We start from the raw sequence: 16,265 nt of genomic DNA on the forward strand, positions 1-16,265 counted from the left end.
CATCAGAAATCACTGATCACAGATCAGGCATTAATGAACACTGTTACTTACGGTTTGTGTCGGTGCTGTAGAATCCACATCGTAAAAGTCTGTTTGTAAAGCCTGTGCTGACATTGCAACAGAATTAAATGAAACAAATAAACTAAATCATTTTTCACCAAATTCTCTGGGTGGGCAAAGCAGAGAAAGGGGAGGTAACCTTTCCCCATATGATGACATATAGGGATGATTCCAGATTGGCCCATCTGAGCTTTCATTTGTCTCAAAGGCAGAGCAGGATACTTAGGGCTTGGTTTACACCTATTGCAATTTCTAGCCACTGGGGGACCATAGACAGGCTAGGGGAACTCATTAATGTTAAAAAACCTCATAAAGTGAAATTTTCATGTCATGGGACCTTTTAAATTTGATAACATTTTTTTTTTTTAAATAAATGAAATACAAAAGCGTACAAACTGAAGTGAATTGTTTTAAATGCTAAGTGAATTAAGGCATGACAATATTATAATGTACCAGTGTTGTTATTGTTAACTAAAACTATTTTAAATTCTTTAATTGTAATAATGCTGAAATAAAATGAAAAGTTGAAGTTGAAATACTAAACATTTCTAAAACTGAAATACAAATATAAAATTATAAAAATATAAAAAAATGACAACCTAAAATAAAATGAAATATGAAAATAATATACACTGTAATGTACAGAATAAAAAATGCTTATTCATTTTGAGATTTGCTAAAGCTTACATTTAACATTATTATGAAATAATTCGTATTTTTAAAGACCTTTAAATGAGAGAATTTTAATGTAAAAATAGGGGACATAAACCTGTACAATTAAATATCCGATATTGACATGTGTATGTGTGTGTGTCAACCAATTAAATGGGGCCGATATTTTGTGCACTCCTCAATAATAATAAAAAAATGCCACCCACTCTAAAGTCTACTCTGCTTAGTGCTGCTCGACCACCCAAAGCTTCACAGCTTTGCATAGACATTGGTTTGGCAAATGAAACGGAAGCCGCACTTCGAATTCTCCACAGAAAACCCAAGTAGAGTCTCACCTCTATATTTATCAGCGTCCTTTGTCCTCTGCAAGAGATCAGGCTTTAAAAGAATGCTTCAGGATTACACTGATATAGTTTTCCGCCTCTTCTAATTGCATTTGCATCAGCTCAGGATTTAACATTTACTAGAGTATTGAATGCAACCCTCAGGAGCTAATGATGCAATTGTTCTTGTGTCACGCACGAGATGGAAAGGGTAAAGGAATGTGTTTCTCAAGGCCTCACGCCGCTCTCGACGGCTTCATCTGCTCGATGTGTGCCCACCAGAGGGCACTGATGACTCATCGTCCGTGCGTTCCACTCCCAAAGGAGCCTGTTGCTTTGGAAACTGTCAGATGAACATTTAGGAGTAACCCAGTCTGTCCTGCAGCCTCCCAGCAATGTAAAATACTTCCCCAGATGCAAACCTAAACAACTAGTTTACAACAAGTACCACAGCGCTGTTGAATTCTTGATTTGGTGTTGGCTAATGTTGAGTAAGTAGTTCCTTGTTTGTTGAACGCATTATAGTTCTGTAGTATGTTCATTTACTGATATTTAATTGTTATCAGTGGAATAAAGGTCAGGTAGTTATCCACCAAATGTCTAGTTTTCAATAGCTGGAGGCTTTAGAGGAGATTTTAAAGTAAATTGAGAGAATTTTCAGAGGTTTTACCATGCTGAGAACATGCTGTGCTTTAAGTTAGCTCCGTAAACTCCCTCTGAAAAGTTCAGTCTCTAAGTTCACCCCTTTAAAACGCTGCTGCTTCAGCCATTAACTCTCCTCTGGTGTAATAGATTCACTGCATGAAACCATAGATTTCAAGACGTTTACTGTCAACTTTAAGTGGCTTGCTGTGATTGTCTTTCTGTTCTTGGATTTCGTTAAACCATTCTGTGTATACCTGAACATCTTTGACCACTTAGACACGCATTGATGTGATTTTCTACGAGCGTTCGATTTTGAAGATGTCTCATCTTGTTAAAGGATAGTTCAACCAAAAATGTTCAACTACTAACCCTCATGTTGTTCCACACCCGTATGAGTTTCTTTGTTCTGTTGAACACAAAAGAAAATATTTTAAAGGGATAGTTCACCCAAAAACGAAAATTTTATGTTTTTCTGCTTACCCCCAGGGCATCCAAGATGTAGGTGCCTTTGTTTCTTGAGTAGAACACAAATGAAGATTTTTAACTCCAACCGTTGCCGTCTGTCAGTCATATAATGCATGTGAATGGGGTCCAATTCTATAAGAGTAAAAAAAACACAGACAACTTCAAATTAAACCCTGCGGCTCGTGACGACAAATTGATGTCTTATGACCGAATGGTATTTGTGCTATTATTTCACCTCATATCAGACGAATGTCATCAGCTCTCCAGACCGCCATAACTTCCTGTGAGTAAGGTCAAAATACCGGTGTGATCATAGAAATATATACATAGATGCCTCATTAGTGCCTGCGCGGATCGGTCGAATGAGGCATCTACGTATATATATTTCTACGATCTCGCGGGTATTTTGACTTTACTCACAGGAAGTTATATTGTTAACACGTATAGTTTAAAGCAGCTTGCCCTGTCAGATGCTCTGAGAGATACTTGTGCTGACAGACAGATAAATACCAGCAGTGTTTAATGCGTTTGAAATGCGGTGCTTTCCTCGGTGCATCACTTACATTTCACAGGTATATTCTCCATCTGTAATTGTTAGAAAGTCATGCAAATATGTCCATTTTGCTGTCAGGAGACGACGAGCCTTCTGCATTTGAATCTCTGCTAAAATTCAGACTTCCGCGAGCGTCGCCGCGTGCACGTGTGCCAAACAGGCGGAGCGCAATAGAACGCAATAATTCGGACTAAAGTATTTCTAAAATATTTGTTGTTGGACAATAAATGTGCCATATGTAGAATTTTAAACCTACAAGTATGTATATTTTTATGAAAGTGACCATTATAATTCGGTAATCAAATATAGGATGATGCTTTTGTTTTTATTTTCATTTTTAGTTCAGTGAATTAAAAAACAAAATTATTAATACATGCCTACATTACATTCACTGTATTTGTTCATAGCCTTCAATATCAACATTGTTTTTAGGACATCATTAGGCAGGATGTGAAATAAAATTATTATTAAAATAAAAACAGATTTTTTTTTTAATCCAAATAGAAAAACGTAGAAAATCAGCCCTATTAAGGATCCTGATATGCATAGTGTTATGCAGAAACCCCATTTTAAAGGCATTTTAAAATGTTCACTGTATAATGAATAATTTTTGTGATTATTTACTACCCTGTTAAAACGATAGTTACATTACATTACATAATTACCATAAAAATGTAACAAAAATATTATAAAGGCAATATCTCTCTCTTTATATACCTATCTATACCTTTTTTTCAGATAAAAAAAATTATATATATATATATATATATATATATATATATATATATATATATATATATATTAGGGATGCACGATATATCGGCAACATATCGTTATCGGCCGATAAATGATTATTTTTGATGTTATCGTTATCGGTCCAATAAGAAAATTTGACCGATATAGTCAAGCCGATAGATAATGTATTATTTCCTTCAGCTGAGACGGACGCGCTGTCCACCATGATGGGTTTGAATTGCTCTAAATATGTTTGGAATCACTTCGAAAAGGAAAATACAGTTATGTGCAACATGTGCAGCGCAAGTCTTCTATAATCTACATAAAATGATAATGAGAATAGAGTAGGCTGTAAAAGAGCGTTGTGTTTCAGCGCGTTTGTTGAGGGAAGAGCGCGCCCACGGAGTTACACCTTCATGACGAGCACAGTCAAGTTTGCTTGTGCATTCACAGCCTTTTGTGCCATTGTAAGTTGTAATATTATATTTATTATTATTCTGTGTATGTAATACCATATAGGATGCGTTTGGTTGAGTTAATTAACGATGCAGTAAAGCACTTCATTGTACCGGCGCGCGCATTTCAAACAGAAATGCACAGCATTAATAACTACTGGGACTGTCCTATACATAACACTGCAATGAGAATATTTCTGTTATAAAACTTAGTGAATTCTCTGGGTTTAGTTGTTTTTCAGCGCGCTGTTGTGGGAAGCGTCAACAACGCATTCTGACCAGCACAGTCAAGTTCGCTTGTGCATTCGCGTCATTTTAAGCATATGTAAGTCGTAATATTACGTTTTTGTAGTATAAACATCTGATTAAAGTCATATAGGATGTGTTTCGTTAAGTCAATAACCCGCAGCGCTTCACTGTACCGGTGATCATCTTCAGCTTCAGCACGCTCTCAAACAGGGGAAGAGCATCCACAGGAGTTATAACCCTTCACCTATGCGTGATTTTGTGCTAATATAAGTTGTAATATTATATTTATTTTGTATAAATATCTGATTGTTCTCATATATGATGCGTTTAGTTGTTAATTAAACTTCTAAGCGCTTCAGTTTATGGTTGTTCGTTCATTCTCTCCAGCTTCAGCGCGCTCTCAAACAGCAACATTATTCCTAATAGACTAGACTAATATTACAGATGTTTACTATTACTGTAATATTAAACATATTTTTTTTTTCAAAAACACAGAGGCATTATTTTTTATAATTAGCACTTTTATTGTTCTCGTATCATTTCCATCAACAATATGGTTTGATTAAAACCATTTCTTTATCGTCTGTGCGGAGGTTATTTCATGCACTTGCATTCTGATTCTTTATTATGCTGTTCAATTACTTGTTTGCATTATTTAGGTATATTATTTTTATTTTTTAGACAATATAATTTTTGGTAACATTTTACAAATAAGGTCTCATTTTATTAATGCATTAACTATCATGAACAAACAGAGAGCAATAACCTTTGTTTCTTTTAGTAATAAAATGTTTGTGTTTTGTAACAGTCCATTCACAGTTCATACCTAATGTTAAAAGACACAACTTTGGGTCTGAATATGTTGAGATTAACATGAAATAAAATTAATAAATCCTGTTGAAGTATTGTTCATTCATTGTTGGTTAACTAATACTAACAAAAATTAAACCTTATTGTAAAGTGTTAAAAAAAAAAATTTGGCCATAGGAGTGTAAAATTAATTTGAAAAGGTAAGGAATCTCACACTGGTTCAAATAGGCTACTGTAGTGTATAGGTTTGATTTATGTTGAAGTGTTTTTGGACATGGCTTTTAATGGTGAGCCTTTTGTTTTTGTAATCAGGCTCTCAGAGTTTATTAAAATTTGTATTTAGATTTATCGGCCAATATATCGGTTATCGGCTTTCAAATATTAAGAATTATCGGTTATCGGTATCGGCCAAAATGTTCATATCGGTGCATCCCTAATATATATATATATATATATATATATATATATATATATATATTATATATATATAAAAAAAAATATCTGAAAAAAAGGTTAACAGTGATCAGAGAGCTTACAAATCAGTGAAGCATTTGATCGATATCGGCTGATCACCATGACAAGAAATCGGTACTCGGTATCTGCAGCAAAAATCCTGATCGGAGCATCCCTAATTCTAATATGCTGATTTGATTATTATCAATGCTGAAAACAGATCATATATTTGTGAGGAAACCGTGAAAACATTTTTTTTCAGTATTCTTTGATGAAGAGAGTGCAATGTTTAAATAAAAATGTTTAAAAGATGTTTTGTAATAAATATAAATGTCCTTACTGTCACTTTTGATTAATTCCTTGCTGAATAAAAGTATTAATTTCTTTAAAAAAAAAAATCATATTGACCCCAAACTTTTCGACAGTATTGTATTTTCCCTCATTTTAAGATATTGCAATTGCTGTAAAGTAGTTCCAAATTTGTTGACCACATTACACGTCCATATCATTTCACCACGTTTTCCACATTAATAATGGGCTGTTTTGAGCAAGATTTCTAATCAATGGTGTATAAACAGAGTAATTTATTAACTTCGCATCATGACTGCACAGTAACATTAAGCCTGTATTAATTTTCAATCATTTACTAGTCTGTCGTCACATATCCCTTACCTGTTTTCTCTGGCACAGACTCTCATTCTCTCTTCCAGAGTGCTTTAATTATTATTCTGTCCACGACAGGAACATAACTCTACATCAACAGTGAGAAGTCCAGCTGCGTGGGGCTCTGACTTTATTCACACTTTTTCTGTTTGAATAAACACAGCCTTGTAATTCTTGGGACATATGGCAGTGGCCTATCTGACACCCATTACTAGAGGCAGAACGTTCTGTTCGAAGGCACTCCGTGTCAATGCAAATATTTGATATTCCACTCCGACACCCCGCCGGTCTCAGCGCTATGAGCACAGGTGCTGCGGCCGTGGAAGTTTTCTCATTATAAGGACTTTCCCGTCCACCTTTGGATTATCAAAGTCATTTTTTTTTTCAAGGTTTTTTAGGTATTTTTTGGGAGTAAATAGCTTCATCTGGGAATTAAGCCCACAGTTGAAATGAACGTGAGAGGATGAGACTTGAAATTTGACAGTGAAGGCCATGTTAACCTGGTATAGGAAAAAATTGAAAATGTTATTGTATTCATCTCTCTTCTGGTCCACACAGGTGTCTAAAGCAGATGGAGGTGGAGGGCATTTCTGTGGATGATGTATTCAGCCTGTGTGTGTTTAAGAAGGACGAGAGAGAAATGGTCCTGAGGGCCGTCCGGTTGGTGCAACCCGAATACCAACCTCTTGTATCCAAAGATCAGCCTGTCTGTTCCCTGCCATTGGTGGAACAATATTATGCTGAGGTACTGTTTTATTCTGTATAGTGTTCTATTTTTCTATTATATTTTATACAACAGTTCTTTCTGGTTCTCGAATCTGATTGGCTTAGAGCCTTTTCCAGCCGTGTGCGATATTCTCCTAGTAATTCTCCCCGAATCATTTCACAGTTTTCTATTTCTTCGCTCTCAGCGACTGTCATGGCGGTCGAGCAAATCCACCATATTAAAAAAAAAAATACTACTGTTGTTGTGTCACGAAATGTAGTTTTAAGAATTTTTTTAGCCGAAAATATTATATTATATTTTGTGTTTTTGAAAGAAGGCTCACCAAGACTGCGTTTATTTGATATATGGTTAAAAACAGTAATTTTGTGAAATATTAGTTCTGTTTTGTATTTGAATATATCTTAAAATGTGAATTTTCAGCATCTATTACTCCAGTGTCACATGATCCTTCAGAAATTGAAAACAGTTGAAAAACAGTTCAGAAAGTTCAAAATAAAATAATTGATTTGAAATATAAATCCTTTGTAGTATTATAAATCTTTACTGTCACTTTTGATCCATTTAATGTCTCCTTGCTGAACAAAAGTATAATAATTGTAGGGCTTTTCTCAGTTATGTTAGAGTTTGTCATATACGAGCATTTGTGTTAAACCATCCTCGTGGATTGTTAGTGAACTGGTTGTAAAACGGGTTAATTGCACTGTTAAATTGGAGTTGGAGTGGAGGCTGGTACCGTAAAACAGGTGGTGCTTTTCATAAGACTATATACCTGTCAGCGTTAAAAGACCTGCCTGAACTTGTCCTGTGTGTCAAAATGACGAGTTTCACTACCATGTCAGCTGTCATCCGCGATATAATTCCTTCAAAACAGAGGTGCCCGCTCTATTTTTGGCCACTCTAGGGGGTTTCATTGGGCAAGTCTGCCCCACAACCAATCCCCAGGCATCCCCCTTTTTCCCCAACTGATTTATTATAGCAGGTGTACATAAGCCCATTTGTAACCCACACCCCGCCGCCTAACACCTTCGATGGAAACTTTCCTGGAAAGTACAGAAGAACTGGGTCATGTGAAGGTCTGACATGAAAATGCTGAAACTCACAGCACAAGTCAGTAATGAAACTGCTGTTTTTTTGTTTGTTTTTTGCTTTGTTTAATTTAAAAAAAATTTGTTTTCTATTTTTAGTAGGGCTGTCCAAATTAACACGTTAACGCATGCAATACATTTTTTCAGTTAAAAATATTTAGCAGCATCAGTTTTTTTCTGTTATCTTTTGGCTGAGCTACAGTATATGGCCATCCATCCATCCATCCATCCATCCATTGTGATTTTAAACCATTTAAGTACGATAAGACCCAAAGAAGAACTCAGATCTTTACTTGCGCGTGTCTGTGAAGCGGCTCTGTGAACAAACACCCGATAGAATGGCACTTCAGACAGTGTGCTTTGAGTTCTCTTTCGCACTTCAGCAGACAAAAACACACAAAATGATGCCAAAATTCCCGTTTGGTCGAGTATCCTTGTAAGCAAAGTCTTAAATTAATTAAAAAGTGTTAAATGAATGCAAAGAGTTGTGAGAAAAAAGGATCTGTGTCAGATCTGGGTCATGTGCTTGTGTGTGGCAGCAGCCTAAACGTACTCTTGTCTGTGATTAATGTTAATTTAAAGAACAAAGGACAAATAGGAAATCACTCAACGCTATTGACTGAATAACATTTGTAAGGATTAATCTGTATTTAAATTATAATTTGTGCAGTAAAGAGACTGAAGTTTTTGTAAGCTTTATTCGATTTCTGTATATTTCCTACCTGTTAGACCTACCTGGACATCTTAAAGCACTGTTACAATGTTTAGGTTACAGTGGTCAAAAACAATAACTTTTTTTGGGGGCATTTTAGCAGGGCAGCGATGCGATAGCTTTCAATTATACTGAAATGACTGTATTTAATAATTAATGGCTAATATTGAGAAAGAAATTCATATAATAGAGACATCAGGGGGTATTCCAGGAAGCAGGTTATGTGACATACCTGGGTATGTTTAAGAGCAGTGTTGGGGGTAACGCATCACAAGTAACTTGAGTTACGTAATATTACTTTTTCCAAGTAACTAGTAAAGTAACACATTACTTTTCAAATTTACAACAAAATATCTGAGTTACTTTTTCAAAAAAGTAACACAAGTTACTTTTTCACATTCATTTGACTGACAGCTCTCCTGTCCCCATGTTGAGAAAAATAAGTACAGAGGCGTTGTGTGTAAACATGATGGTTATTGTAGTTCTAGACTAAATGTGAGCATTTATTAATCTCACTTGCACAATAAAGATTCTGTACTACTCAAAATGAATAAAATCAGTCAAATGCAAAATCAGAGTACTATGCAAACCTCCAATAATAAAATGTTAAATAAAACAACAATTTTTATGCATTTAATCTACCTTTATATTTAATTTACCAATGTGTTGCTGCAGACCTTTGATGATGAAAATTACAAAAAAAATTGTTTTTATTGGTAACTTTTTTTCTCCTGCATCCTATTCTACCATTATCCAGAGCTGCGCCCTCTACTGTTCATGCGTAAATTTGCATTTTTACCTCAGCCTGGGGCTTATTATTTTTGGTATGAAGAGGTCTTTACAAAAATATAACTTTTTTATTATTAAAAAAAAACAAAAACAAGCCCAGCCCAGGCGAGAAAAAGTAACGCAAAAGTAACGTAACGCATTACTTTTCTTAAAAAGTAACTAAGTAACTCAATTAGTTACTTTTTAATGGAGTAACGCAATATTGTAATGCATTACTTTTCAAAGTAACTTTCCCCAACACTGTTTAAGAGTAAGGAAGCGGATAATCTCAACTTCCGGTTCCAAAAACGGAGGTAACTTTCAGGATATGTAAGTAGCCATAGCAACTCGCTCTCTGGACATAACCTGCTCCGGAGCAGATTATGTTCCAGGGTTAGTTTGCTTGAGGTATTCAGATGTCTTTTATATAATTAATATAGTTATTGATATAACCAAATTTGTTTCAGTTATATAATATACAATATTATATATTAATTCTAAAGAATTAAAATAAGAATATATTGTAACAAGGTAATGTTTAAATGTTAATGAAATTCAAATATATTTATTTATTTTATTGTCATCTCACACATGGATCTGCATTCAGTTAATTAGCATCAAACAAACAATATAATCCTTATGCTCAGTGAATAAAGAGTACTTATTAAACGAAGACATTGAAAAAATGATTGCATAACCACCAAATAGGTGGCGCTGTGCACTAAGTAGGTTATGTAAATCGCCATTAAACAAAAGAAGAGGAAGTAGAATGGCGCACTTTTTCTTTGTGTCTGTTTCCATGGGGAATCATCGATTCTTCGCTCTGTTGAGGATGTCTTGTATGTTAACCGGGAACATACTCTGAGTTGTCTGAACTTACTCCTGGATGCGTTTTTGGAACCAGCTTACCTCGAGTAAGCAAGGTTTGGGTTAATTAACCAAGAGTCCAGGGTATATGTGACGGTGAGTTAACCTTGCTTTCTGGAATACCCCCCAGTATTGGTATTGGTTACTATAGTCTTTATGTTGTTTCTACTTTATTTTGGTTAAAAATGAAAGTATTACAAGATACAAATATATTAAAAACGTTAATGTTTGTTGCGATTAATTACAGAAAAAATGTGCGATTTTAATTAAAATAGTTTTAATCGATTGACAGCACTTTTGTTTTGTTTTTTGTTTTATTCCCAAAGGCATTTATGACTGTTGTCATGAAAAATACAAAACAATCTTATTCCAGACAGTATGATATTAATAATGGTACTATTGTAAAGATTGGCAATGTTGATCAGGTATAGCTTGTTTATTAGTTTTGTGATTTTATAAAGACAAAACTGTGTGATCTTAATCCAGGTTGTAAAATATTCATCATAGTACTATGGTATTGATTGACAATGTTGACCCAATGGTCATTTGAGGTCATAGCAAGCAAATTTTCACAATGTTTGAGGGGGAAACAAATCGATTAATCGGCTGACAGTGAGCACTAAGTCATCAAATACTGCAGATTTTGCCCATTTACCTCGTTTCACAATCTCCAAAATTTCAAAATCATGTTGTGTGCACTAGGTTTAGATAGATTGAGATGTGTTTCCTCAGAGTTGCATTGCCATAAATGGCCTTTCTTACATCCCAATGCATCCCTTATCCGCACAACCTCACTGAAGCATTGAAGATTGGAACCACACATCTCTAATGCCGAGGTCACCACGCGTGCTTCTCCCTGTCAGGGCTGTGGCTTTGTGGAAATATGGGCCTTTGCCAAACCTATGTACACAACACTGCATCTCGTGTTCTGCCTGGCCGGGCTGTAGTAGTCATCGCCGTGGGCATGATTTATCCCTCCACAACCTTTGTGCTTGCTTTGGCCGCCGTCCATGTGATCTCTATCGAGGACAGATTTAGCAGTCACTCTCCCCTTGCTCGCGAGTATTAATGCGCCGGCCGACCTGTTCTGTCCCAACCCTTCCATGATGTGTTTGGCGATAATTCCCAGATGTCAGTGTAAGCCGCCAACGCCTCCCTTCGAATAATATATGACTGCACATGTCAACGCACAGCCCACATTAACGCGATCTCCGCACCACTTAGCAAGCTGTTGCTATAATATATGCTGTATTTACAGTTTGTATTTTATGCAGCCGCACATTTGGCCGACGACCAAACCTCAGAGAGTGAGACTGTTCAACCTCATTAGATTTAAATTGGCCGTACGTGGAAGTTACGAGACAGAATAAATACATTCAACATTTGATAGTGGCATGGTTATTTTAGCTAGCTAGTTTGCTTGGTTCTTTCGAAAATAAGTGCACTTAAATGTAATGATGTTTTGTTCTTTATTGGGCTATAAAATGCAATGGCTTCTTTGGATCAGGCCTCATAACAAAATGTGCAGCCTGCGAAAGGTTGAAGTAAATAGTCTTCTTAATTGGCAGTCAAATGAACGATCGTTTTTTTTAATGTTTGTCCTTAATGAGATTTAAACCCTCTCAGCCTTATTATCCAGTTATAAGGAGCCAGTAATATTCAACATTAGCCTCCGGCGAGGAGCGATTCTCAGTGCTCATTATTGAATGGGTCGTCTTGAGCTTTCTTATGATTTTGTACACTCATAACGCACACAAAACTCACTGGTTCTGCCAGGAAGCCTTAAGCATTACTTTAGCTATAATATTATGCAATCAGGTACTGAGTATGTAAATAGTAGGACTCTCAGTTTAACATGATAATTTGGTGCAATTAATTTAAAAATGTGTTAAAAAATAAACTAGAATTTTACATTGGAAGGTCAGCACCATTATACAAATAAAACTGTTACTAATAAGTAAATAAAAGGTAATATTGGACCTTAACCCATATTTTAATCTCAGATAAGTACCCTTCTCTGTTCTATAATCTAAGCAGCAAGACACATTTGATTGCATTTATTTTCAGAATTTCCTGATTTGATTCCTATCTTGTGTGTTTCAGAGGGAAGGAGCCACGTATCCTAAACTGGACTTCAGCTTGAAGGAACTGCGGGACCGGTTCAGTCTTCAGCTGGCTATGGAGAAGGCCACTACCGTTACTATTGACTCCGTAGAGGCCTTAAAGCCTGTCACTGATCACATGGCCAAAATGGTACGAAACCACAACTTGTTTGATTTTTATTTCAAGATTTGATTTGAAAAAAAAATCAGGGTGTTACCGGTATAGCATTTATGGTAGGGTTGGGTAAGATGTGTCAGTCTATAAGTTGTGTCTAGCAAACTACATTATTTTGTCCCATGACCATATATTTATAACAAGCTCAATAGCTCATAATATGTAGCTGTTTTTGTAAGAGAAGCACTATAAACGCTAAAAAACAAAATGTACCGAACGGTTTCCGAATGCAATCTTTAACAGTTAACAGTCAGCTTGTTTTAAGCGCGGAACACACTTCAATCCAAGTTTCCACACGAACATATTAAGTATTCAGTCAATTTAATCATGAATTTCAAACAATAAATGTTGTTTTAACGCTCTTTAATGTGGCGTGACTGATCACAGTTTAAGCGGCAGCGCGCGTGAACGCGATCGCGATCATATGTGAATGCGATCGATCATCTCTTCCTAAAGAATAAACATGAATGAACATCTGAAGGTATGTTAAGGATGCATTACAACTTACTGTCACGTATATGTGGTGTAATCGCTGTGTTTCAACCGCAGAAAGACCTCAATATAACTGCTAAACAATGTCATCACATTTACCGTCATTCGGTGTCCACAGAATTTTATTTACTAGAGAAATCAACTCTTTCACTAAATATATGCACTATATTAGCCTATATATTCATTATATTCTACTTAACCTGTTATGTCTTGAATATTTAATGTATGTTTAAATAATCATGTCATGAGAATGACAGACACTGTGTATAAATTATTGTATTTCAACAACGAATTGGAGAAAAAAACTATTTTATAATTAGATTTAGTTATTGCAAAAACTGCCTTATATGAAGTTTACATGTTTGCGTACGATCTTATTTGAGTGTTGATTATTATACCCAAAAATAAATAGCAACTGAATTTAGGCTAATAGTTTGGGCTCTGTTGTTAACCTTTAATATTAATGTGAAAGTAAGGGCTCCCTATATAGTTTACAGCAATATCTTCAATAACATTTTAGTTATAATTTAATTCATTTAAGGACAGACACTTTTTTTTCAGTAAACCACTGTTTAATAAAAATAAATAAAAAGCAATTTTGTAAAACTGCTGTACCGAACCCGTACTGAACCGTGACTTCCAAACCGAGGTACGTACCGAACCGTCAGTTTTGTGTACCGTTACACCCCTAATATATATATATATATATTTGGCTAAAAACATATGTATCCTGGTTTGTTGGTGAATTGACATTGTATAAACATTGGTACATTTGGCTAAACATTTGCTTAAGTGTGTCTGCTTTGGGGTAAGATGTGACAGTGGCTCAGCTAAAAATGGTAATATACTTTGTATAAGATGGGTACATTTGGCAACAAATTAAAAAAAAAAATTCAGCAAAATAAGTCTTTTGGGATTATGTGTTCGTAAGTTGTTCATAAATATACATTGTTTTCACATATTCCCTGATAATAACATGTTCAGTTGGACAACTTTTTATTAGGAATATTAGATTTTCCGAATATAAGACAGTGTTTTTTCTTAGAAATACATCTGAAAAAATGGGTTTGTTATACATTCAGGGTCTAGACTTCATATCATTCATTCATGTCAATCTTCATTCATATCAATAATACACCCGCAACAATAGGTGATGACAAATACTGTACGCATAAAACGAGTGTGCCAAGAAATATGGTGTGTCAGAATGTAATGTTAGAAGATTGCGAGCGCAAAAAGACAGTCTTATTAAAATGCTAACAGTCAAAGAAAATAAGAGCCATGGGACTGTCATGTTTGCATGCCTCGCTGATGGGACCAAACTTCCAACACGCATGATTTTAAAACGTAAGACGGTACCAGATTTCAGATTTCACTTCTACTGTTAATGAAATTTTGGTAGGCTATGGTTTTCATTATGAGATGGATAGCCTAATTGTTAGGCTATATAATTCCGATGGGCTACAGGTTATTTTTATGGTATGCCCAAAATAGTTTATTTTTTAAATGTGATCGTTTGTACATATTACCAGTATTTACCATATTTTCACTACAAAAATTTGAACTGAAACTATGCTATATGAAAATTATTTTCAAATAAAAGCATTTTCTTTATATATAAAAAAAATCTTTATAAAAAAAAAAAAATGGGTTTTCAAAAAATGGGGGTCGTATTATATTTGGAACAATGTGGTAATTTCTTTTGGTCAGCATAACTAAAAAGTGGGACAGATTACCCCACTCTCCCCTACACCAAATTATTTATGTCCATTTGTGGGCCAGAATTAATATTGCTATGACTAGTTTCACTGAAATAAGCACAGCGGGAATCCTCAAACATAGGAAACTACCATAAAGAGGCCTTTCAAAATCGCATCCACGTGTGGAGACTTTCCTTTCAATAGTTAACACATCATATTTTTTTAGGATCCAGATTTGCACCTAAGCTATGATACATTGGCTAAACGCAGACATTTGTGAAAGTTTCCAGCTCATATATTGAAAGTAGCCATATTCCCACAATCCAGCTTCTTTCTACTCTGGCATTTGCTCCACTGTCTGTTCCTGTCTGGTCCCCCGTGGTCCCGCAACATTTGCAATAGGGTTTAATGGAATAGAAATGCATTGTAATGTGTCTCCCCAGCCCTGTGAGAGAGGCACCTTTCCATCAGAGGGTCAGCATAACTGATCTGTGTCATATCTGCCTTCTGTCGGTCTGCATGGAAACCGAAACGCACCTTGATAAAGAGATGACCCACTTTCAACCGGGCGGCACTGACTGCCCACTGAACCCGATCTGTGTTGTGCATAAAATTCACATCTACATTTATATGAGATTTCATTTTTTTTTAAAGCCACAGGCTGCTTGAGAGGAGAATGGGATGTAATGTAAAATCCACAGTGGCACAGCATGAACATCATGAAAACTATCAAGAAATGTCACATTTCTACGGAAGCTTGTTTCCGCCACGGAATAAAAAAAAGAAAGAAAAGATAATTGGGTCTTTTTGTCTCAATTCTGACTTTTTTCTCGCAATTGTACGTTTAAATCTCAATTTTTTTTATAAAAATTTGCAATTATCTTTTTTATTTTTTATTTAATGGTAGAAACAAGCTTCCATTCATTTCAGCCAAAAATGTAAGAAGTTTGAAGTCTGTAACGAAATAATAATAACAAAGCCTTTTTAGGAGCATTAAGACACTTTATTTTCATGACAATTAACATCCTCTCCCCAAATTCTCAGTATGCTAATGTAGTGGGGAAAAATAGTGTATTATATTAAGGGTTCCCAAACAAATAAAATGTATAATATAATATAATATAATATAATATAATATAATATAATATAATATAATATAATATAATATAATATAATATAATATAATATAATATAATATAATATAATATAATATATACAAATCATGTTAGCAGCATAATAAAAGATGCTGGCAATGTGTTAAATCATGCTAGAAACATGCTAACAACATGCTAAAGCATGTTAGAAATGTTTGCAACATAGCAATGTGTCGGGGTAAGATGTGGCTGAGCTAAAAATGGTGGTATACTTTGTATAAAAATAGGTACATTTGGTTAAAAATTTGCTTACAATTAAGCATTTCTTTTCGAAAATGATAGTTGTGGGGTCAAGTATGTCAGCTTTGGGGTAAGATGTGCCAGTGGCTCAACTAAAATTGGTAGTATACTTTGCCTTTAGATACAGTAAATAATGTTACAAAATGGTGTCATATGGTAT

At 35.1% G+C, this 16,265-nt stretch overlaps 1 protein-coding gene across 1 annotated transcript in view; it reads left to right on the plus strand.

The window, feature by feature from the left end:
- polrmt (polymerase (RNA) mitochondrial (DNA directed)) overlaps positions 1–16,265 on the plus strand; it is a 69,916-nt gene that overhangs the window by 11,601 nt on the left and 42,050 nt on the right. The window contains exons 5-6 of the mRNA XM_079807866.1: positions 6,642–6,828; positions 12,346–12,495. Coding sequence (XP_079663992.1) covers positions 6,642–6,828; positions 12,346–12,495 — 337 coding nt within the window. The remainder of the gene's footprint in view (positions 1–6,641; positions 6,829–12,345; positions 12,496–16,265) is intronic.

The sequence above is a fragment of the Gobio gobio genome (genome assembly GCF_949357685.1).
Source record: "Gobio gobio genome assembly, chromosome: 24".
NCBI classification, from domain to species: domain Eukaryota; kingdom Metazoa; phylum Chordata; class Actinopteri; order Cypriniformes; family Gobionidae; genus Gobio; species Gobio gobio.